We start from the raw sequence: 23,011 nt of genomic DNA on the forward strand, positions 1-23,011 counted from the left end.
GGGACGCGAACGCGCGCACACACCCCTCCCTCACGGCATCGCCGGCCACCAGCAGCGTCTGACGCTCAGCCCGAGTCGCGACGCAGCAGAGCCTCATCTGCTCGTGACATTCCGGCTTTTGTGTCTGAGCGAGGAGGGGGGGAGACCTTCTTTGTGGACCACCATGGACATGATGGGTGACAAAAAGCGGCGACGTGTCAACTGCAAAGGCTTGCTGAAGAAGAACTGGCTGCTGATCGCCACGGTGGCATCGGTCCTGCTCGGTATGCATCGGCGCTTTTTCCATGCGCATCCATCTCCATTTTAGCCTTCAGCCTCTTTTGCAGTGCACGCCGAGCGCATACGTGATGCTTTAGATGAAGAGTGGGGGAGGCTTTTCCCTCTCAAGTCCTCAGGGGGCCATGCAAAATGTATGAAAAAAAAAATTAGGATGCAACCATCCAACCAGCGCTTGTAGGTTAAATGTTTTATTATGGCGTAGTTCCTCTCAGGCTTTTTTCCTGCATGCCAGCAAAAATGTGTTCGCGATTGGGCTTGGAAATAATATGACCACAATAAAGTCCACGTACTTGCAAAGTCAAAGTCAGAATTTACAATTTATTCTCATAACATTAACATTATTTGTTGGAATACGACTGCACTCTCGAAACATGAGAGATATTCGTTGTAACGTCGTTGCCACGATTTTACTCCCGTAACATTATGACTTAATTCCCGCAAGATTCGGTTTTATTTTTCACAAGTTTGCGGTTTTATTTGCTTTATTTTTGTAATACCAGGACGTTTTCGTATCATAACGACGTTATCCTTAGAAGACTGCGCCTTCTGATATCGCAACTTTATTTTCATGCGATTATTGATGACTTCGCTCCCATCACAGGATTTTTATTCTCGTAACATGACAAACGATAATCTTTACCAGCCTTGCAACACTTTGGCTATTTTCGCAAGATTCCAACTTTATCCTAACAAGATTATGTCTTTAATCTCTCGTGCCATTATGACCTTTGTCTCTAGATTTCTACAAAATACTGATTGTACTGTTATGTATATACAATTGGAGCGTCTCTCGCTCTTGTACTGTATCGTCGTGACATTCAGCAGGCAATCGGCTTCTTATTGCAGGGATCAGTCTGGGTGTTGCCGTAAGAGAGTACGCCTCCCTGTCCCATCTTCACAAGCAGTATTTCGGCTTCCCGGGAGAGATTCTAATGCGAATGCTTAAGCTGGTCATCCTCCCACTGATCATTTCCAGCATGATAACAGGTAAAAGCGCGAGGCGACGATCCAAGCAGTGAATGCTGAACAATTCGGTACGTGGCGTGCGTCATGTCTCTGCTGCGCACGCACAACAGGTGTCGCGGCCCTGGACTCGGAGGTGTCAGGCAAGATCGGCCTGCGAGCTGTCATTTATTACTTCTCCACGACGATTATCGCCGTCGTCCTTGGTGAGTTTAACTCGATGGATGTTGAAAACAACAAAACCAACACAGACCTTTTGTCAGAATTGGATGACTTTTCTTCTCATAACATTACAGCTGTATTTCTATGATATTACTTTTTGTCAAATTTATTCTCACAACATCTCACACTTTTTGTTCGAAAATGAATATATTAGTGTAACACTATGGATTTTTCTCATATTAAAACTCAATTCTTGTTACGTAAAAATTGTTTTTACAACTTTATTCCAATGTTATGACTTCTCTGTCTGTAATGTTTTTTTTTCCATATTGACAGTACATTTTTTTTCATTGTAATATTGCAGCAATATTCTCATGTTGAGTAACCCGTCCATTAGTAGCAAGGTTTTTCTCGTACTGTTCTGACTATTTTTGTAACATTTATGACTTTTTTTCTCATAATATTACAACTTTATTCTAATATATTGACTTCTCTGGATTTTTTTTCCCTCATGTATTTTTCCGTGAAATTAAAACTTTATTCTTGTCAAATTATGACCTTTTCCCTTAAAATATTCCAACTTTATTCACCTAACGTCTCTGTCCGTGTTTATACGATTTTTCTCAAAGTAGCATCATTTTTTTCTTGTAATATTAAAACTTTATTCTCGCAACATTGACTTTTTTCCTCGTAATATTACAAGTTTATCCTCATATTGCGACATCGCCAACCGTAATAATAATTTTTTTTTTCTCAATGTAATTTTTGCTACATAGCTAACAAGCTAGCCGTTAGCAGCTAACCTTTCTCTGCAGCGTCTTGAGCAGTTTACCACCCTGCTTTTTCTGACGTCAAGCTCCCCAAGACCCTCACCTGCCTTTTGGACCTTTACTGGAATCTTCCGTCCGCTGCTGTTCGCTGTCGAGCCCGTCAGCCGGAGTTTGGGCGGCATCTTAGGAAAAGCGTACAAAAATCCACAGATCGGCGCCTTTTTCAGCCAATAGTTGTTACTTAGCTTCTACGTAAACATAGGCGAGGAGGTGAGTTTGAGAATGGTGAAAATAATGAAATGAACGTACCTGTGGATCCTCGGCAGGTATTATTTTGGTGATGACGATCAAGCCCGGAGTCTCTCAAACGGCGCAGCACATCGACAGAGCCGGAACCACGCCCAACGTCACAACCGTCGACACGCTGCTGGACCTCCTCAGGTGTGTGATTCCAATATCTATGTTTATTTTATTTTATTTTTTATTTTTATTTTTTTTTAAACGATGATTCATCTACATTTCTATTCTGACACACATTTATCACTATTTAATTTCTAATAAACAGAAACATGTTCCCGGAAAACTTGGTTCAGGCTTGTTTCCAACAGGTAAGCACACGTACACCAACGAGTGATCCTCACATCATGTGCCGCTGACGCTAATGCTAACTAGTGTCTTGCACTAGTACAAAACCAAGCGCAAAGAGCTGGAGCCGCCTCAGAAGGTTCCAGTCGCGAACACGGCCATTCCTCCTCTCGCGACCACTGTCATGGCCGCCGTGGAGGTAGGCTGCTCCGTTATGAATGCACATGGTTTAATGTGTTATTAGAAGGGTCAGCTTTACAGATGCCAGCTATGACATATGGCCCGTTCAGCACCCGTGGATTCACCTATTTGCGGATGTTTTTGAAGAAATGTTTCCCCAATTTTTTTCAATTACATTTCTTTTGGGGGGGGGGGGGGGGCGATGATACCCGCTTATTCAAGAATTTTTTTGGGTTAAAAAAAAACAACGCTTTTTTTCAAGCAATTATGATGGGCATCAATTGTCCAGCCCGGTCCCTATATCCCGCAAATAGCGGTGTTCTACCGTACATTTTATTTTATATTTTTTACATTATCAAGAGTCCTATTTATTGCATGCATTTCCCCCTCCCTAAAATTGGTTAAAAAATATGTATCATTTTAAATATGCATTTAGCATTAACTTTTAAATACAATTTAAAAATGACTGACTTTTTTTGATGAACCTAATTTATTTGACACCAGCAATTTTCCATTTGTCATCAGAACATCACCAAAGATTACAAAATCAGCGGCACGTATTCCGACGGAATCAACGTTTTGGGCCTCATCGTATTCTGCGTTGCGTTCGGACTCGTCATCGGGAAGATGGGCGAAAAGGGACGCATCCTTCTGGAGTTTTTCGACGCCTTGAACGATGCCACCATGAAACTGGTGCACATAATTATGTGGTAGGTCAGACTTCTTTAACCCTGAAGGCATTCTCGGGACATTTTTGCCATTCCGATTTTTATTCGAAAGTCATTTTGGCTGTATTGAATGACTACAATTTTTGTCACCTGTGTTCCCTAAAATAGCCGAAAATAGCAAATCGAGAAGAGAAATGACATTTGTTCTTAGTGAGACAAAAATGTATATTTATCCACCAGATGGCGCTACTCCCCCCCCCCATTCAAAGCATGCAGCAAAATGTCACGAGAACCTAAAATGCATTCAATTTACAGGTGAAACTTTTAATGTTGCAATATGTTTTGCACAAGTTGCTCCTCTCGAACAAGGAGCTGAACTGCAAAATTTACAACAAGCGTTATTGTGGTCGTTTAAAGCAATTTTTTTTGGGGGGGGGTGTCATGCTATTTTTCCAGCAGATTTTGGGAAGCTGACAATTGTCGTCGATAGGGCCAAACGAACGAAGACGTCGTTTATTCTTTGTTTGTTTTTTCAGCTACATGCCAATCGGGATCATGTTCCTAATTGCCGCGAAGATCATCGAGGTGGAAGACTGGGAGATCTTCCGGAAGATGGGTCTTTATATGGTGACGGTGCTGAGCGGGTAAGCGGGGGCGGGGCGCGATTTATGCTTGACATTTGGGCCAATTCTCCCGTCCAGTGACTGCAGTGTGGCCGCAGATAAGGCAAGGACATTTCGAAACTGCTCAACCTGCACATAGCGTAATGAAAGTTATAAGCTCACACCTGTAAATCTAAGTAAGGGTGACTACATTCTTTGCGGTAAGGTCTCAAGAAGGATACACACCCACACCTTTATCCCGCACTTCAACGGTATTTGGTGGAACGTTTTGCTGAGGAAAAGGAAGCGGCATCACTCACGGTGCGTGTTTGTTCTCGCACAGTCTCGCCATCCACGCCGTCGTCTGTCTGCCGCTCATCTTCTTCGTCATTGTGAGGAAGAACCCGTACGCGTTCACCCTGGGGATGGCGCAGGCCCTGGTGACGGCGCTCATGATCTCCTCCAGGTGCGATGCTCGTCATTCGCCCGCTAATTCACGGCCTTCGAAGAAAATCTCAGATTCTTTTTTCAGATTCAGATTCATTTATGATTTTAACAGATGGTTTCCTTTCGTGTGCTTTTAGAAAAAGTAAATGACTAGGGGTGGTTCTAGGATCAGACTTTAGGGGTGCCTGGATTCATCTTAGGGGTCCCCAAAACTGGGCTAGAAACGCTTATGACGTGATGAAAATAAGTGCTTCCTCTTGGAAAAACACCTGTTCTCAAATCCAACATTATTTCTAAGACAGTCGCGCCTGGTGATAGGAGTTGAACCATGCTTGCCACTCAAAATGAAGGAAAATGCCATGAATCCATTCCAGCCTCCCAAAACATCTTTTTTTGTGAATAAGCAAAATAGCACTCTATAATATTAGGCTTAAAGAAAAAAAATTGAATGTGAAGAATTAAACAATTTGTGTATCATTCATCATCATTCATTGTGGCTCCTTCTGACATGCACGACCTGTCCACAAGGGGGCAGCATATTACATTTGCGCAGACAAATGAAAAATCAGTTTCACAACTCCTGTAGGTGATTCGGCAAACTGCAGTTATACAAGTAATTTTTCACAGCCGATAAAGAAAATACACCTGTGAATGTTGTTATATCGTTTGTCTACATGTGTTGATGCAGCGTCTGTTTTCAAATATCTGTTACTTTGCGTTATAACCCCGCAACATAGCTACTAATTGGTCCCATCTATGACAGTTGTCATTATGTTAGCATATTGTTTAAATTAGCATATTGTTTAAATAACAAAATACACAGTTTGTAACTCTCTTTGTTTGATGTTTAGTTTGACAGTAAACAGCTTAAAGCTTCTTTTTTGAACAATTGTCCACTATCTGCCAAACTGCTGCTTGTGAAGTGAGTCAATTTTACTGCCCATACAGTGCTCGCAAGTCAAAGCAAAAACAAAACAAAAAAAGTCACGACGACTCGTAAGTTGGGTCACTCATATCTCAAGGCACCACTATATTTAGGTTGTCAATACTGTACAGTATTTATGTTGCTGTAAAAAGCTTTCAAACCCCATAGAAGTGCGATTTCCACGACTCACAAGTCGATTTGTCCGATGTACACGTCGCGGGGCCGCGGTAGGCGGATTGCGATATAAATGTCGGTGAATGTGTGTTGCAGCTCTGCCACCCTGCCCGTCACCTTCCGCTGCGCTGAGGAAAACAACGGCGTGGACAAGCGCATCACCCGCTTCGTCCTGCCCGTGGGCGCCACCATTAACATGGACGGCACGGCGCTCTACGAGGCCGTCGCCGCCATTTTTATCGCCCAGCTCAACGACTACGCGCTGGACGTGGGGCAGATCGTGACCATCAGGTGCGGCGCTCGCTCGCCTGTCGGACATACGCCGCAATCGATACGTTTCATTTCAAACTCAGGCCTCGTTGCACTTTGCGACCCTTTCGTAATTCTTATTGCGACTTTTCTCTCGTAACGTGGACATTTTTGTAACGTTGTAACTTTGCTCTGCAAACATTACAATTTTATTTTCATAAGATACATAACTGCTTTAGTTTCATATGACTTTTTTTGTATAACATCCAGCTTTGTTCTGTCAACATTACGACTTCTCATAAGATCACGACTTTTATTGTAATGTTTTTTTATATTTTATATTTATATAACAGACTTTGTCCTCAAGAAATTCAGACTTCTGCCTTGTCATCCATCCATCCATCCATCCATCCATCCATTTTCTGAGCCGCTTCTCCTCACGCGGGTCGCGGGCGTGCTGGAGCCTATCCCAGCTATCATCGGGCAGGAGGCGGGGTACACCCTGAACCGGTTGCCAGCCAATCGCAGGGCACATACAAACAAACAACCAACCAACCATTCGCACTCACAGTCACACCTACGGGCAATTTTAGAGTCTCCAATTAATGCATGTTTTTGGGATGTGGGAGGAAACCGGAGTGCCTGGAGAAAACCCACGCAAGCACGGGGAGAACATGCAAACTCCACACAGGGGGGGCCGGGGATTGAACCCGGGTCCTCAGAACTGTGAGGCTGACGCTCTAACCAGTCGTCCACACCATGCCGCTGTCAAAAAGACACTTATTTAATAACAGACATACGAACCTGGTTTCTATTTAAAATTTTCAACAAAAGGGATCTCAAATAATTAATTTTACGCCTTTTTTTCCCTTATTTCAACTTTGCTCTCATTTTTGTACGATTGTGACTTTTTTTCTTCATACTACCAACTTGGTTCTTTTGATGCTGTTTTCCATGTATCGACTTTTCTGTAGCGTAACAATTTTTTTCTGCACAATATTGTGACTGTATTTTATACAACGTTTTTCCTCATAAAAGGTTCCAGCTTCATTGTCACAAGATTGAACTTTTTTCCATGCATTATTCTTACTTTTGTTTCGAAATATTGCGGCCTTTCCTATCAAAAATGCCGATTTCTTTTTTTTTTTTTTTTTTCGTACCACACTGACAATCACGACCGTAACCCATTAGACATGTTGTTTCCTCTTTGTGGTAGTATTACAGCAACAGTGGCAAGTATCGGAGCTGCGGGGGTCCCTAACGCCGGCCTGGTCACTATGGTAATCGTCTTGACAGCTGTCGGACTACCTGCCAGCGATGTCACGCTCATCGTCGCTGTGGATTGGCTGCTGTAAGTCAAACGCTTCGATATGTTTGACCTGGCAGGTGACTTTATTGACATTAACATCATGTTTTTCTACATCGCGTGCGTCAAATTACTCAATTCCACTTGATAGCATTGCAGTTCCACTTCGCCACGATTGGTGAGAATAAATTACACTGTGAGAAACATAAGGTATTTTTATTTATTTTTTTAAGAAAAAAGCTGGAACGGTAAAAGAAAAAAGTCCAAATGCTACGAGAAAAACGGAACGTTATAGGGAAACAAAGTCATAATATTATGAAAAAAGTATCATACTGGTTGTGAGAAGAAAGTTGTAAACTTAGGAGGGAATGAAGTTCTAATGTCACGAGAAAAAGTCATAATGTTACCAGAAAAACGTCAAAATGCTAATGTGGTTCTGACGCAGAGACCGTTTCCGCACCATGATCAACGTGCTGGGCGACGCTTACGGCGCCGGCATCGTCCAGAAGCTCTCCAAGCACGAGCTGGAGAGGACGGACCTGAGCTCGGACATGGACCTGGCCAACCCCTTCGCCCTGGAGGCCACGCTGGACGGCGACGAGTGCGACAAGAAATCCTACGTCAACGGCGGCTTCGCCGTCGACAAGACGGACGCCATCTCCTTTACCGAAACGTCGCAGTTCTAGAACCCCGCCTCCGCCTGAAGAAAGTGCCACATACCCTGAGGGTTAATAGCCTCTATCAGCACCTATCATCAGCAATAGCAGCTTCCATTCATCACTGACATTTGCCACCGATTTCAAGTGCTTCCTTTTTACACCGAAACGATACATTTATACTCCTGGAAAAGTCCTTAGTGGACGGATGAGAGGCCTGTTTATCAAGCAGTGACATTCCACAACGCAGCTTTATTTGCTTCCGAGTAGAAACGCACGGCTACTATTAACTATTTGTACAGAAATGTTACAACTGTGCCAAGCCTGTGAAGAGGTGAGTTGCCTTGACGGCTCGAGTCGTGAAACACTGTGAACTTTGGCCACATAATAAGCGTACCGCCCTGTTCTCGTGAGAATTTTGGGGGGGAAATGGCGCAGGAAACGTTGCGATATTGTGAGAAAAAAGTCGTAACGTCACCAGATTAAGGCTGGAATATTACAAGAAAAAAGTTCAAAGACAGAATGGTGTAAGGTTTATGATTTGAGACGCATAAGGAAAGAAATTTGAAAAAATGTTGTGATAAAAAGGCACTGTTGCGAAAAAAATGGTATTATGACAAAGTTGTCATGCTGCGAAAAATGTGTAGTTTCAGAAAAGGTCATAGGGTTGCGCTAAAGATATGAGGGAAAAAAGTCTCAGTGTTGCGAAGTGATGAAATTACAAGAAAAATGTGGCAATAACGTGTGGGCAAAAAACGGAAAGTTCCAAAAAAGTGGTCGTATGAGAAAAAGATTTCAGTTTGGAATATTACAAGAAAAATGTTGTCATGATTCATAATGATCACAAAGTTATGAAAAAAAGTTGTGGTATTACAAAAAAAAAACAAAGTTGAGTCTCTTTATTTTAATGTGCAATTAAATTTAAAAAAAACAGCATCAGAAACAATAAATAAAATTCCAGTGCGACAAATTAAGGGTTGGAATATAAGAAAAAAGTGATGAGGGTGTGAGGAAAAGCTGTAGGATTGTGAAACTGTGACGCTACAAGAAAAAAAATGCAACATTGGAAAATTAACATCAGAAAACTGAAAGAAAACATCAGTAATACTGTGTGAAATAAGTTGTAATATTGCGAAAACCTGGCAATATGAGAAGAAAATCACATTGGTAAATTCTCCCGAGAACAGGCTTTTCGAGTCGCGCCTTGTGTTTAGGCTGTTACAAAATAGATGAGAACCCGGTTTTTTTTCTTGTTGTTCATGTTGTAATTCAGACCAAATTGCACACACACACACACACACACACACACACACGCGCACGCACACACCAAGGAGACCAAGGTACCGTACTGTATGCTCTTGTTACCTCCAGTCAGCTTTCCAAGTGTACTCCAAGACACGACTAAATTCCCTCCGACGCATTTTGCCATTGAAAGCGGACAAGGTTGTCGGGCGCAACGTGGCTCGAACGCTTGATGAGTTTGTCGATTCATGTATTCGCTGTCCAATATATGAATAAAAAGAAGTCGCTTCCAAAGCACAAATTACTATTGATTATTGCTCCGTGGGTAAGTCGGTCGCTGCCGGCGGTTATTTATGACGCGGTTTGAGGACAAGAAACCCGATCGGAATGGAAGCCTGCTTCAGCACATCTCGTGCAATAGATCGCAATGTTCCTCTTGTAGCTTCTGAGCTACGGCCTCAGACGCTTCACTGTTTGCCTTTAATGGTCTCGCAGTGATTTAACGCCCACGCCCGCCCGCCCCTAATGACACGCCGCACTTCTCCAGGCTGAAAGTCAAAGCACCTCCAAAGTGCTTGTACCTGTTCACGTCCTCACGTGTAACGGACCCTAATGTTTATATATAAAAAAAAAGTAAAGTTTTATTTTCATGAGAATAGCTGTAATGAGATTTTGTTTTTCCTTTTACAAAAATGCAGCTGTAACACTATGAGAAAATTAATTTTACATTAATGTAGTCATAATATGAGCATAAATAAATGATATTTTACGAGAAAACCTTAATGATAGCGATAAAATAAAATCATAATATCCAGAGCATTTTGTTTTATTTTACAAGCATGAAGCCGTTTTATTTCAAAAGAATGAAGCCTTATTTTGTGAAAAAAAATTAGTTTTACAAGCACCGTTGTACAATAAAAAAACATTTTGCAAGAATAAAGTTGTAGTATTAATGAAGAAAAATAATCTTCATTTCGCGAGAGAGAAAGAAAATTCTTAATTTTCCAAAAATAAATTCGTAATATCACGAGAATTTTTTTTTAATAGACTGAAGGTGTATTGAGCAAAAAACAATTTACAAGAATAAAGTCATAATTTTATGAGAAAAATACATTCATTTTAGAAGAAATAGTCATAAAATGAGATTTTTTTTTTTTTTACTTTTTCAAAAATATTATATTTCAACTTCATTCTTGTAAAATGACGACTTCATTGAGTGTGGCCCTAATACTTCTAATGTGTCAGAGCACCATTTCAATAAACACAAAACGCATCCATGATGTCATCCCGTTGGATTTTAAATCGATTTGGCACAATCAGAAAGCAAAAGTCCTCAAAATGGAAATAAAAAGTCAAGTCGTGTTAACAATTCAACTAAGGAAGGAGCCCGGAACAAGCTCAATAAATAATTCGGTAGCAGGAGTTTGGGGCTCACTTGTCGGTCGATGGGGGCGCGTCAAGGACCGAGCGGAGGGCCGCTCGGTCCTCTCGTCCATCTTCTCGGGGGTCGTCGTCTCCCGGGTCCCGAGCCACGGCCTTGGCTCCTTTCCTCGGAGGCAGCACGGAGAAGAAGGCGTCCCGCCAGCTGCCTTTCTCCACGTACGCCAGGATGATCTCGAACACTGTCGGGGAACAAACACCACACCCTCAACAAAAGGCCACGCAGTCCGACGGGGGGGGATAAAGTAAAAAAAACTACTGTGACCAGGATGAAGGCCAAATATTATGAGAAAAATGTTTTCAATGTTATGAGATTAAAGACATGCTGTTATCACGAGGAAAGAATGTAATGATAGTGAGAATAAAGTGGGAATATTAGGAGAAGCGTCGCAGTACCGTGGTTGACGGCTAGAACTTTGCGACTGTTCATCTGGACAAAGCTGCTGAGGGGAAGCTGGGCGTGGCAGATCCCCTGATCCTGGGCCCGCTCCAAGGTGATACCCTGAAAAGTCCGCACGGAGAAAGAAATGAAGGTGGGAAGGAAGGAGCGCCTTGAGGAACACCGTGGACATTTTCGGAGGCAGCTTTCAGGCGTTTGGAGCGCAGACCTTGTGGTGGTTGTGGTCCACCAGCCCGCCGATCACGTACGCCTTTCTGTGGTCCAGTTCAGTCAGCACGTTGGGGGAGTCCGACGTCAGGTAGACCACATCCTCCTTGGCCAGCACTTCGCTGTAGTGCTCCAATTTAATGCTGATATCCTGCAAAAACAAACACTTGGGACTTTTTCACATAAAATGTACTTCTTTTTTCTTCCTTTTTTTGCAATCTTACCATTTTATTCTTGTAAAAATATTTTTGTCCCCTGTAATAGCTCTTTTTCTCTCAAAATTAAAATTTTTCTCTCAGAATATTGTTACTTAATTCTTTCAATATTTTCATTATATTGTTTGATGGTTGCACTTTTTCATGTAATATTACAACTAAATTGTGTGATAAAGAAAAAGTGTACTCACCTTCCAGTTGATCCATCCTTTATCTTTTTCGTCCATACTCTGTTTAAGTTGTCCACCAAGGCTTGTCAGGTAAAACTGGACGAAAGGGACACACATAAGCTTTGGCTTTCCCTGCCCGTAGTCCCCATTTGAATAAAAAATGTCATTACGACTGATGCGTTCAGTGTGGTGTGTTTTTCCTCGTTTGCAGCTGTACTGATTTGGAGTAGAAAACTTAGAGAAACGCACTGGCTTGTTTTCATGCTGCCCGTAGTCTCCTCATGAATAACATGGGCCGTTCCAACTCATGTATTCAGCGCGGCATGTTTTTTGTGGATTACCGCTTTGAAGTGGAAAATAGAATACCCCAGCGGCCCCATTTTCTCTCTGCCCATAATCTCCTGTTAAATAAGAATTATTGTTACAGCTGAGCGGTTCAGTGTGACAGGTTTTTCATAGATTCTAGAACTATTATTCTGCTATCTCGAAGCGGAAAACCAATCAGCCAAAACACACTGGCTTCATTTTAGCGCTGCCCGTAGTCTCCATTTTAATAAAATGTCATTCCGACCAATGCATTCAGCGAGGTGTGTTTTCCGAAATTTGAAGCTGTACTGATTTGAAGTGAAAAACCAATCGTGCCAAATGCACTAGCTTTTCCCTCTGCCCGTAGTCTCCTCATGAATAACATGCATTATTCCAACTGATGAGCTGAATGCAGCATCTTTTCCATAGATTCCTGCAGTACTATTTTGAAGTGGAAAATCGATCGCCGCCCCAAAAGTGTTGGTCTGTTTATTGACTGCCCATAACCTCTTCCTGAATAAAATGCGCAGACGTCAGTGGCGACCCACCTGGACTGGTCGCGAGGCTCGTCTGTTTTCAGCATAGCACCTCTGGATCTGCTTGTGAAGCTTGTGCACATCCTGAGGAGAAGCGAATACGTGAGAACCGGGAAGCAAATGTTGGACTTGGGACTTCCCAGATGCGTTTGACCTTGGTCAACATGAGGTCGTCAAAACTGCAGTCCACCACCAGCCTGAGCGAGGCAGGCGTGACCTCCCGCCGCGGTCGCTTCCTGGCCCTGCTTTGGTCTTCGCCCTCGTTCTCCTGACGGTCGATTTGCCTTTGCAGGCGGCGCTGCTGCTTCCTGTCCTTGCGCCTCTGCCTGCATCGCGACACATTTGCAGTCAATCAGGCAGTCACAGGTCTTCTATGCAATAAAATGGAAATATTCTGTCACATTATTCCTGTGAATAAATATTTTTGTTAGATTACAACTTTATTCTTGCAGAAATGTAATATTCAATAATAATGTACATTTTATTTCCAAATAAGTCAAGTTTTTCCTGTTCTTTTTTTTTTTTACTGTTTTAAAACATGTTTTTCTCAATACAAATGTATCCTCATAAAATTTAGAGTTTATTTTTTCCTTATTACACTGCAACTTAATCCTTTGAATTGTTTTCCTTCTGAATATTATGATTTTATTCTTAAATTTGTTTTCACATTACATAATTACTTTCTCCTAAAATTACATTTGTTTCTTCATATTATGACTTTAATAAAATGAAGATTTTTTTTCTTGCTACATTGTGACTTTTTTCTTGGAATATTACGGCTTGAGTCTCATAATATTTTCTCCCCTCTCTATTTACCACTTGGACTATGGTCTTGATGGATGGATGCAATGTGACAAATTAGATGAGTTCTTGTTTTAGTATGACCTTATTGGTGTAAAATTACTTTTCCTCGCAATATTCCAATTTTGTTTCAGCACAAAATGTGTGTATTTTTCCCACTTGCAACGCTCGTCTTTTTTGGGAAGGGGGGGGTGAAACGTTATATGATGAATTTCCATCTTACTTTCTCAGATCCCTCTCCTCCTCCCATTTCTGCTGCTTTAGAAGCTTCTTCTTTTGCCGTTTGGACAAAGGTTGCTTCTCGGTGGGTTCTCCGTCTTCTCTGTCGCCGTCCACTGTTTTAATAGTATTATTATTGTGACTATTATTATTTAGGAGTTTGCTGTCATCGCCCTTAACGCTGTCGTCATCTTCCATTTGTTAATTTGGACGTCCTGTCGATAAAAGGGGCAACGTAAACCGACTCACTACTATTATTATTATTTATTATAACACCCCTCAAAAAGGAAAAACAAGTTTAAATGCAAATGAACGTCTAATACCGAATACAGGATTTTAATTAAAAGCAAAATGCCAATCAAGTGAAAACAGGAATGTCAACGTCGAGCTGAGTTCACACATGGCGGCGCGTATTGCTGACGTAATTTAAGCGCGCCAGGTGCGTTCAAACGTCTCTGTTTAACGCATAATCGACCGTCGACGAGCTTACAGACATTTTAAACGTTATTTAATGGCCATTTCCTAATACAGACTGCGCCAAAGGTAGGTATGTACTTTAAACATTTTTATTTTGACTACATTTACACGTTTTTTTTTACAACTAGATGTATTGAACACAACAACGTTTTTCATTAATTAAAAAAAAAAAAAAAAAAAGGCTTCAAGGCAGGTTTAGCGTCTTCAAATGGGGGCTCTGGGTTTGGGTTGGCAGTTAGTGATTCAAGTCATGGTTGGAAGCCAGGGTTAGGGTTTTAACTTGGGGTTAAGGTTTCAAAATGGGGTTTCAAGACCAGTGTTAAGGTTTAAAGTCCCGTTGTGTGTTGAACTGCATGCCTGTGAGCCCCTTCCTTCCTTCCTTCCTTCCTTCATGTCATACCTTAATTGTTTCCTCCCATGCATCCATCCTCCCTTTCATCCTTCTTGCCTTCCTTTCTTTAATTCTTTCACCCATACTTCCTCCCTCCATCGTTCCTTCCTTTTATTCACCCTTCCCTCCTAACTTCCATCTTTTCTCTTGCCCTTCCTCACTCCTTTCCTTAATTCCTTCTTTTTCTTACATCCTCCAGTGCATCCTTCCTTTCTTACTCCTTTGTGTCCTTCTTTTCATGCCATTCTTAATTTTTCTGTACATTCCTTCTTCCTCCCTTCATAATTTCCACCTTCTATCCTCCCCTTCCTTCCTGCCCTTAATCCTTCCTCCTTCTTACCTTCTTGCATTTCTCCCTTCCTTTCATACCCTACTTGTTTCCTTGCTTCCTCGTTCCCTATATTTCCATGTTAGTGTTTGGAAAGTGAATGAAGTGAGCACACGCCAGGAGTCATCGAGCGGTAAGAAGGAATGGAAAGGATGAAGTGTTGCTGAGTCAGCGAGGCGGCGGCCAACTTCAACACAACGCGCTCACGCTCGCTTTACACAATCGGCTTGTATGTACTGGACTGTTGCCATGGCGATAGACCCCATTAGGAGAAACCGAAAGGTTGATGTTCAAATACAAAACAAAAATAATCATCATATTCTGATTGAGAAAAATATTTTGTCATGCAATTTTTCTATTGGCTTTGAGGAGTTTTGATTTGTGAGCATAGCAAAAGCTTCAAATGTACTTTTGGATGCTTTTGCCATGTGTGACCTTTTAGGCGCTTTATCCCCTCCCTCAAAAAAAGCTTTGTTTTGTTGCTAACAGCAAACAGATGTTGCTGATGCATCCTTTTATATTTAGACACGATTGTCCCAGTCCCTCTAAAATGTTCCCTTTCCATTTATGGTGCGGGTGCCTATAAGTCTTCCAGTTAGATAAGAAATGACCCCATTCGGGACTTTTTGGGGGTTGCCAAATGCCTGACCCCCAGCCCAGAATGGAAAAATTCCATTACTTCCCATTTACTGTACTGCATATACCAGATGCTCGGTGAGATGAGTGATAAGGAATGTTGTTATTCTCTAGAAAATGTTTTCTTTCGATGCGTCACCCTCCACAGATCAACGACTGTGTTCAAGATAAACTATTTTTATTTTTTGAAAGCAATTATACATAGCATGCACACACGATGTCGAGAATTATGGTGGAATTCAACCTCAGGGAAATAAAGCTGTCAAGTTATACATGGAAAAAATAGATGATGATGAAGTATTAGTAATATTTGACATTGCTACGTCACAGTAGTGTCTAATGATTGACATGTAGACGAACATTGCTCCGGTTTATGTGTCAATTGCATCGCTGTGATGTAAAGTCAGTTTTCTTACGCATTCGTGCGCACTTTGACTGGACCGCCATTGGGCATCTTTTCAGTACTGATGCAGCCATTGTTTAGATTTTGAGGCACGTTTATTTGTATAGCCCTTAAAAAAAAAAAGGACCAAAACAAATCTAAATCAATGATGCACATTGTTTTCCCTATTCCCACAAATCGGGCCATAGTCATCCTAAACGTATTTTTACAAAATACTTGTCATATTTATGTCATTGATCACATTGAGTGTTTCACTTTCTCCTTGTGAGGACAGTTCCTGCATACCAGAGGGATTTGTGTGTGTGTGTGTGTGTGTGTTTTAGCGGCGAGGAGAAAACACTGAAGTGACTTTTTTCCACACACCAGACAGAACGAGTGGGCGGATGTGTCAAGTGTATGAAAAGGAAGCCTTTCCAGACAGTGCCAAATGACATCATCATCACAAATAACCTCTGTGTGCGCAAGCCGGGGAGGGGGGGGGGGCTAGGCTTTAGACTCGACCGCAACTTACTGCGTGCGTGTGTGTTCAAGCCCTATAAAAGCAAAGGAACTCCTCGGGTCATTTACATTCAAGCAGCAGCCACAGCAAACGTGATAGCTTAGACGCCGTTGACAAGGTAGGAACCTTTCGATAATTGTCTGCTAATTATTTGTTATACGTAGCTTGCAGACATTATTCTTTTGCGACGCTCGTCCAGTAAGGCAATCATAATACAAGGTTTTCTATTTGGGAACGTTTTAGCAGGGAAAAAAGTTGTAATGGTGGCAGGAAAATCTATTTCGTTATTTTTATTTTTTTGCATTATACCTTTATTTTTGATTTACTTATATTTAGTCATTGTGTCAGGAAAAAGTCCTAATAACAGGACAGTCATATTTTTATAGAGAATAACGTCAGACTTTCAAAAGAAAAAAATAGTCATATTATGAGAATGATGTCATTGCATTGGTGGGACATAAAATCACAAAAAAAATGTCTTAATGCTAAGTGGAAAGTTGTAATGTCACGAGAAAAGTTTTTATTCTTGCAAGAAAAGGTCGTCATGTAAGGGGAAACGGAAATGTCGTATTGTTACAGGAATAAAATGACAATGTCACAGAAAAAAAATCATAATGTTACAAGAAATGTTGTACTGTCACCAGAAAAGTTATATTGCTATGAGGAAAAAAGGTTGGAAAGTTAGAAGAAAAAGTCAATGTTATGAAAAGAAATCAGAATCAGAAGTCGTAAAGTTGAGCGAAACAGTCATATTATTACAAAAAAAATCCCAAACATTATGGGAAAAGTTGCAATGTTATGTGAAAAGTCGTTTTGTCATGTGAATGTGACAAGAAAAAACACTTTGTTGCTTAATGCTATGATAAAATGTCATAAAAGCTACGAGAAAAAGAAAATGTAAAGTTACAAGACCAGCCATATTATTACAGGGGGAAAACACCAAATATCAAAAACAAAAAAAGTCCAAAGTCCAAAGTTGTCATTTGCTTCAAATAAATGAAGTCATTATGTTCAAATGTGAACTTTTCCAAGCCTCTATTTGGACTGCACGTTTGCGCAACGCTGGCGCAGACTCGTTGCGCAAACACGACCCGAGTCAAAGGTCGTCGGCCAAAAAGCGCTGGTGTGCCGGTGTGAACGCAAACGCAAATAAACTCTTATTTTTTTAAAAGAGTTGTAATTTTAGAAAAAATACTGAAATGTTATCAGAATAAAATCATATTGCTTTGAAACAAGTCCTAATATTACAAGGACAAAGAGTTGCATTGTTATGTGATTAAGTTCCTAATTTCATGTATTTGTTTTAGAAAAAAAGTAATAATTTTATGAGAATAAAATCCGACTTTTATTTCTTTTAGAATTTCTTTTAGCATAACCTCCATTTTTGGGTGGGAGAACATAAGTCGAGAAAAAAAATTAGCTTGTAACATTAAGAGGATAATGTCGTGAATTTATATTGCGAGAAAAAAAATGTAATATGACGAGACTGAAGTTCCAACAATAAAGCGGTGATGTTTTCGTCAACAGGATGTTTAGCAGGTACTTTTCGGTTGTGCTGTTGCTGGCCGCGAGCGGAGGGGCGCTGGGCTCTCTGCAGGACAAACAGAGCGACTTCGGCTTGAGGCTCTTCGCCCGCTTGGCCGCAGCCTCGGCGGACCGCAACGTGATTTTCTCCCCGTACGGCGTTTCTTCCGTCCTGGCGATGACGCAACTCGGAGCGGCGGGGAACACTCGCAAGGCCATGACCGCCGCGATGGGATTTTCCCTGCAAGGTGACGACGATATGCGCGTCGTACGACCACGGAGACGCGGTTGCTCGTATTGTTGTGAATGGCTGCTCGCCTCCTATGATCAAAAATGATCAAAATATTTGTTCGGAATTGCTGGGAAAATTCAAGAATGAGTTTTCAAAAATAAAGTCAAAAGGGCAGGGGAAAAAAGTCAACATTTGACAAAATACAGTTACAATTTTGCTAGAAAATGTCAGCATTGTACGAGTATAAAGAAAGTAGTAATTTTTGCGAAAGAATGTGAATATTACAAGGAAAAAAAGTGAATTCTTTAAGTCTGGATTTACAAGAAAAAAGTCAATTTTACTTTTAAAAAGTCTGCATATGAGGAAAAAGTAATTTCTCAAGTAAAGTCAGAATTTTACATGAAACGGGTTTTAATTTTACTAAAAGAAATATCTGAATATAATGAGAAAACTAAAAAATGCAAATTTGACAAACAAAAGTCAAACTAACACTTTTTTTTTTAAGTATCAATTCTGAATATTACAAGAATAGAAGTCTGAATTTTACAGGAACAAAGTCAAAATAAGGCTGAATATTAAAACAAAAATGCACATTTTGCAGAGGGGAAAGCAAACCCCGCAGAATTTTACACGAAAAACAAATCTTAACGTGACGAGAGTAAGTTGTAATGTTACAAGAAAGAAATTGTAAGTTGACACATTTTTCCCCATGTTGTTGAAAGTATTAGCGATGGCATCTACAGTTTGAAGCCTATCGCAAATGCTCACGCGGCGCTTTAATAAAAATATTTCCCGCAGAGCGAGGAATGTCTCGCCAACAGCGCCTCCTGCAGCACGACCTCCACGCCGAGGACGGCTTGGAGATGGCTAGCGGGGTCATGGTGGAGAGGAAGCTGAGCCTGGACAAAGGATACCGCCGGGCGCTGTCCAAGGCCTTCAGGACCCACCCGCACCAAGTGGACTTCAGCAGGCCCCAGCAGGCGCTGGACGTCATCAACGCCTGGGTCTCGGACCGCACCGCCGGTACCCAAAAGCCACAGTTTTACAGTGCCCGATAAAAGTCGCAATATTACATGCAAAAGTCCCAACAAAGTCAAGATTTGCCCGAGAAAAGTCGTGGAGGAAATTCATTATTGCAACGAGACAACTGTAATGTTACGAGAGTAAAGCCATATTCGTCGGAACATGACGACTTTAAAAAGTCGCACTGTTACGAGAACGAGGGGGAGTCCGAAAATGTTGACATTTTGTGGAACAGTCGTAAATTCTTTTACAAAGGTTACGAGAATAAAGTTTTCATTTTAAGGAAGAAAACAACAAAAAAGTTGTAATGCTACGAGAATAATCATCCTTTTTTTCCCTTGTACCCCCGCCAAAATGATCTTCAGTCTTTTAATTTTCCTTTTCACGTTTTGAGCGCTGCCGCTGTTGCTTTTTTTGCAGGGGCCATCCCCGAGTTCTTGGCGCGGGGATCTCTGAGCGACGAGACGCGCCTGGTGCTCCTCAACGCGCTCTACTTCCAGGGACTCTGGAAGGTGCCCTTCGACCCCAAGCTGACGCACGAGAGGATGTTCCACTGCGCCAACGGCAGCGCTGTGCCCGTTCCAATGATGACGCTCATCAACCGTTTCAACTACGGTAGCGTCAAAATAACACTCACGCATCTAGTTAAGTACAGTAGCTAAATTGTTGTACTTCTTGGTCTAAACTCTCCTTTGACTGCGTCCACAGGGGAGTTTGTGACCGCCAGCGGCGTGGACTATGACGTCGTGGAGGTCCCGTACGAGAGCGACTCGCTGAGCATGCTCCTAGTGTCGCCCTTCGAAGCCGACGTGCCGCTGAGCGCGCTCGGCGGCGACCTGAGCGGCCAGAGGATCCGGCAGTGGCGAGCCGCGCTCAGGAGCGTTCGGCGGCAGCTAACCATGCCCAGGTAAGGAATCCCGCCGCATATAATATTCAGTACTGGGAGACCGAAGTTGTCATTTTACGGGAACGAAGTCGGAACGTTCCCGTAATTGCCTCACGGGGAAAAAAATCCAAAGGTCCAAAATGACCGCAATGAAGTTGTAATATTCTGTGGAAAGAGTCGAAATGTTACTAGAATATAGTCGGAATTGGAAGTGGGGGAAAAAAAAAAAAAAAAAAAAAAAAAAAAAAAAAAAAAATCACAAAATGAAGAGACTACAGTTGTAATTTTACGTCGCTAAATCTTTTGGGCCTTTTAGGCGAGAATAGCATGAAGCAGCGTTTGTTGGCGTTTGCAGGTTTACCCTGAACTCGGAAGTCAACTTGAAGGCCGCGCTCACCGACGTGGGCCTGGCCAACATCTTCAGTCCGGCCACGGCCGACTTCAGCCACATTACCAGTGAGTGCAACAACAAACGCATTTATTTCAGATGGTTGCAATTCATTGGGGCGCGGCATCTAACCACCTATTTGAGGAACTACGGCGTTTTTAATGTCGGTTTCTTGCCTTCAGCCGACGAGAGGCTTTGGGTGTCCAAGGTCCTGCAGACGGTCAAGTTTGAGGTCAACGAGCGAGGAACGAAGGGAGCGGCGGCAACGGGTAAGGCGGGTGCTCGACTGCAGATGGGCGAGGCCTCCATTTGAATACATTGAAAAACGCGCACAACATGGCGGAGCAACCGCATAGCAGTGGAACGCTCTCATTGGACTGAAAAAGATGGCAACATTAGGAAAATAAAGTTTACATTTTTACGTTAAAAAAAAAGTGGCCAACGTTACTGGGTTAGAGGCTGGGGGGGAAATGGTTACATTACTAGAATAAAAAGATTTTTTTTTTTTAAATGGGAAATAGTGGTAATATTACAATAAGAATGTCATAATTTTAGCTGGGGAAAAAAGTGGAAAGTTGATGAGGAAAAAAGTTGTAATTTTGCGTGAAAAAGTGGTAACAAGTACAAGACTAAAGTTGTTATTTTATGTGAGAAAACGTGATAACACTATGAGAATAAAGTCATAATTTGATGTGACAAAATCATTACTTTACGAGAATAAAGTCCTAATATGAGATAGTCAAGAGTGGTGTGCAAAGGGCGCGTCCTGACCGCATTTGTCTGTCTTTTCAGCCGCGGTGATGTTTTCCCGAATGGCAGTGGAGGAGCTGACTTTGGATCGGCCTTTTGTCTTCTTGATCCAGCACAAACGCACGGGGGCCATTTTGTTCATGGGCCAGTTCAGTCATCCCGCTTGAGAAGCCAGCACGACTTCCGCCGTATCCGACCGACGACGACTCGACACCACAAGACAACTTTTCAAAACTAGGACTTGACAGACATGACACTGATGCACTTCCTCTTTCTGCTCGTTTTCACTCAGTCTTGTTCCCATGCTACGTGTGTATTTATATTGTATTTATTAAAAGATATATATATTGTTTTAACTTCTTTCTTTGTGAATGTTGAAAAAGGTGTCCGTCATCAAAGTTACAGCCTCAAGGCGAATTTGTTTTTGCCAGAAAAGTCCCTTGATGTGAAAAAAAGCGGTAACATGATCAAGTTAAAAGTAAAAAAAAAAAAAGTCATAATACTTTGGGAATGAAGTAATTATTTTAAGTTTAAAAAGTAACATTTTGAGAATAAAATTGCAATTTCATGTGGGGAAAAAGTGGTAGCATTATCAAGTTGTACTTTAACCTTACAATATTTTAATAGTCAGATAAACATTTTTTTTAGTAACATGAATGGAGTCATAATTTTCTGTAAAAAAAAAAAAAAAAGTATTCAAATTACGAGAGTAAAATTTTAATTTTATGTTTAAAAATGTGGTGACATTACAATAATAAAGTTGAAATTTTCCGACACAAAAAATGCTAACATTACGAGAAGAAACTTCTAATGTTACACTTAAAAGTGAATAGTCATAATTATACATTTTATAAAAAGTGGTAACATTATGAGAAAGTCACACTTTCACTTGACAAAAAAATAAAATAAAATTGCAAAATTATGTGAATAAAGTTATAATTTCATGTTGAAAAATGGTAACATACAGTGGGTACAGAAAGTTTTCAGACCCCTTTAAATTTTAATTAAAAAAAAAAAAATTCTATATTGCAGCCATTTGCTCAAATCATTTAAGTTCATTTTTTTCACATTAATGTACACATAGCACCCCATATGACAGGGGAAAAAAAACTATTGTTGAAATTTTTGCAGATTTATTAAAAAAGAAAAACTGAAATATCACAGAGCCATATAAGTATTCAGACCCTTTGCTCAGTATTTGGTAGAAGCACCCTTTTGAGCTAATCCAGAGTCTTTTGGGAATGATGCAACAAGTTTTTCACACCTGGATTTGGGGATCATCTCCAATTCATCCTTGCAGATCCTCTCCAGTTCTCACAGGTTGGATGGCGAACTTTGGTGGGCAGCCATTTTCAGGTCTTTCCAGAGATGCTCAATTGGGTTTAAGTCAGGGCTCTGGCTGGGCCATTCAAGTCAGTCACGGAGTTGTTCTGAAGCCACTCCTTCGGGATTTTAGCTGTGTGCTTAGGGTCATTGTCTTTTTTGAAGGTGAACCTTTGGCGCAGTCTGAGGTTCTGAGCACTCTGGAGAAGGTTTGCGTCCAGAATATCTCTGTACTTGGCCGCATTCATCTTGCCTTCGATTGCAACCGGTCGTCCTGTCCCTGCAGCTGAAAAGCACACACAGCAATATGCTGCCACCACCGTGCTTCACTGTTGGGACTGTATTGGACAGGTGATGATGGTTTTCTCCACACATGCCGCTGAGAATTAAGGCCAACAATTTCTATCTTGGTCTCATCAGACCAGAGAATCTTATTTCTCACCATGTTGGAGTCCTTCAGGTGTTTTTTTAGCAAACTCCATGCGGGCTTTCATGTGTCTCGCACTGAGGCGAGGCTTCCGTCGGGCCGCTCTGCCATAAAGCCCCGACTGGTGGAGGGCTGCAGTGATGGTTGACTTTCTAGAACTTTCTCCCATCTCCCGAATGCATCTCTGGAGCTCTGCCACAGTGATCTTTGGGTTCTTCTTTA

The 23,011-nt window shown here is 41.5% G+C and overlaps 3 protein-coding genes across 5 annotated transcripts; 2 read left to right on the forward strand and 1 right to left on the reverse strand.

Annotated features, from left to right (window-relative positions):
• On the forward strand, nucleotides 1–9,522 carry slc1a1 (solute carrier family 1 member 1). The gene is made up of 12 exons (XM_061668684.1): nucleotides 1–263; nucleotides 1,126–1,266; nucleotides 1,356–1,448; nucleotides 2,501–2,615; nucleotides 2,740–2,782; nucleotides 2,860–2,958; nucleotides 3,465–3,649; nucleotides 4,144–4,251; nucleotides 4,553–4,675; nucleotides 5,852–6,046; nucleotides 7,221–7,355; nucleotides 7,756–9,522. The coding sequence occupies exons 1-12, from the start codon at nucleotides 164–166 to the stop codon at nucleotides 7,994–7,996; spliced, it is 1,578 nt and encodes a 525-aa protein (XP_061524668.1). The 5' UTR covers nucleotides 1–163; the 3' UTR covers nucleotides 7,997–9,522.
• Nucleotides 164–13,932, reverse strand: trmt10a (tRNA methyltransferase 10A). Its single transcript, XM_061668695.1, has 10 exons — nucleotides 13,507–13,932; nucleotides 12,637–12,808; nucleotides 12,495–12,566; nucleotides 11,662–11,736; nucleotides 11,257–11,406; nucleotides 11,045–11,150; nucleotides 10,644–10,830; nucleotides 4,530–4,710; nucleotides 2,484–2,632; nucleotides 164–2,356 (listed from the first exon to the last, which is right to left on the reverse strand). Exons 1-8 carry the CDS (start codon nucleotides 13,698–13,700, stop codon nucleotides 4,704–4,706), a joined length of 963 nt encoding a protein of 320 aa, XP_061524679.1. The 5' UTR covers nucleotides 13,701–13,932; the 3' UTR covers nucleotides 164–2,356; nucleotides 2,484–2,632; nucleotides 4,530–4,703.
• A 19-nt stretch (nucleotides 13,933–13,951) lies between these two features.
• On the forward strand, nucleotides 13,952–21,395 carry serpine1 (serpin peptidase inhibitor, clade E (nexin, plasminogen activator inhibitor type 1), member 1). Of its 3 annotated transcripts, none has more exons than XM_061668686.1 (8): nucleotides 13,952–14,049; nucleotides 17,764–18,008; nucleotides 18,791–19,015; nucleotides 19,436–19,630; nucleotides 19,724–19,922; nucleotides 20,257–20,357; nucleotides 20,472–20,558; nucleotides 21,082–21,395. In XM_061668686.1, the coding sequence occupies exons 2-8, from the start codon at nucleotides 17,765–17,767 to the stop codon at nucleotides 21,204–21,206; spliced, it is 1,176 nt and encodes a 391-aa protein (XP_061524670.1). In that variant the 5' UTR covers nucleotides 13,952–14,049; nucleotide 17,764; the 3' UTR covers nucleotides 21,207–21,395. The 3 variants fall into 3 exon arrangements, with proteins under 3 accessions (XP_061524670.1, XP_061524671.1, XP_061524669.1); XM_061668687.1 differs by having other exon boundaries at nucleotides 13,952–14,045; XM_061668685.1 differs by lacking the exon at nucleotides 13,952–14,049 and adding an exon at nucleotides 16,246–16,354.
• Nucleotides 21,396–23,011: the final 1,616 nt, after the last annotated feature.

The sequence above is a fragment of the Phycodurus eques genome, chromosome 23 (genome assembly GCF_024500275.1).
Source record: "Phycodurus eques isolate BA_2022a chromosome 23, UOR_Pequ_1.1, whole genome shotgun sequence".
NCBI lineage: Eukaryota > Metazoa > Chordata > Actinopteri > Syngnathiformes > Syngnathidae > Phycodurus > Phycodurus eques.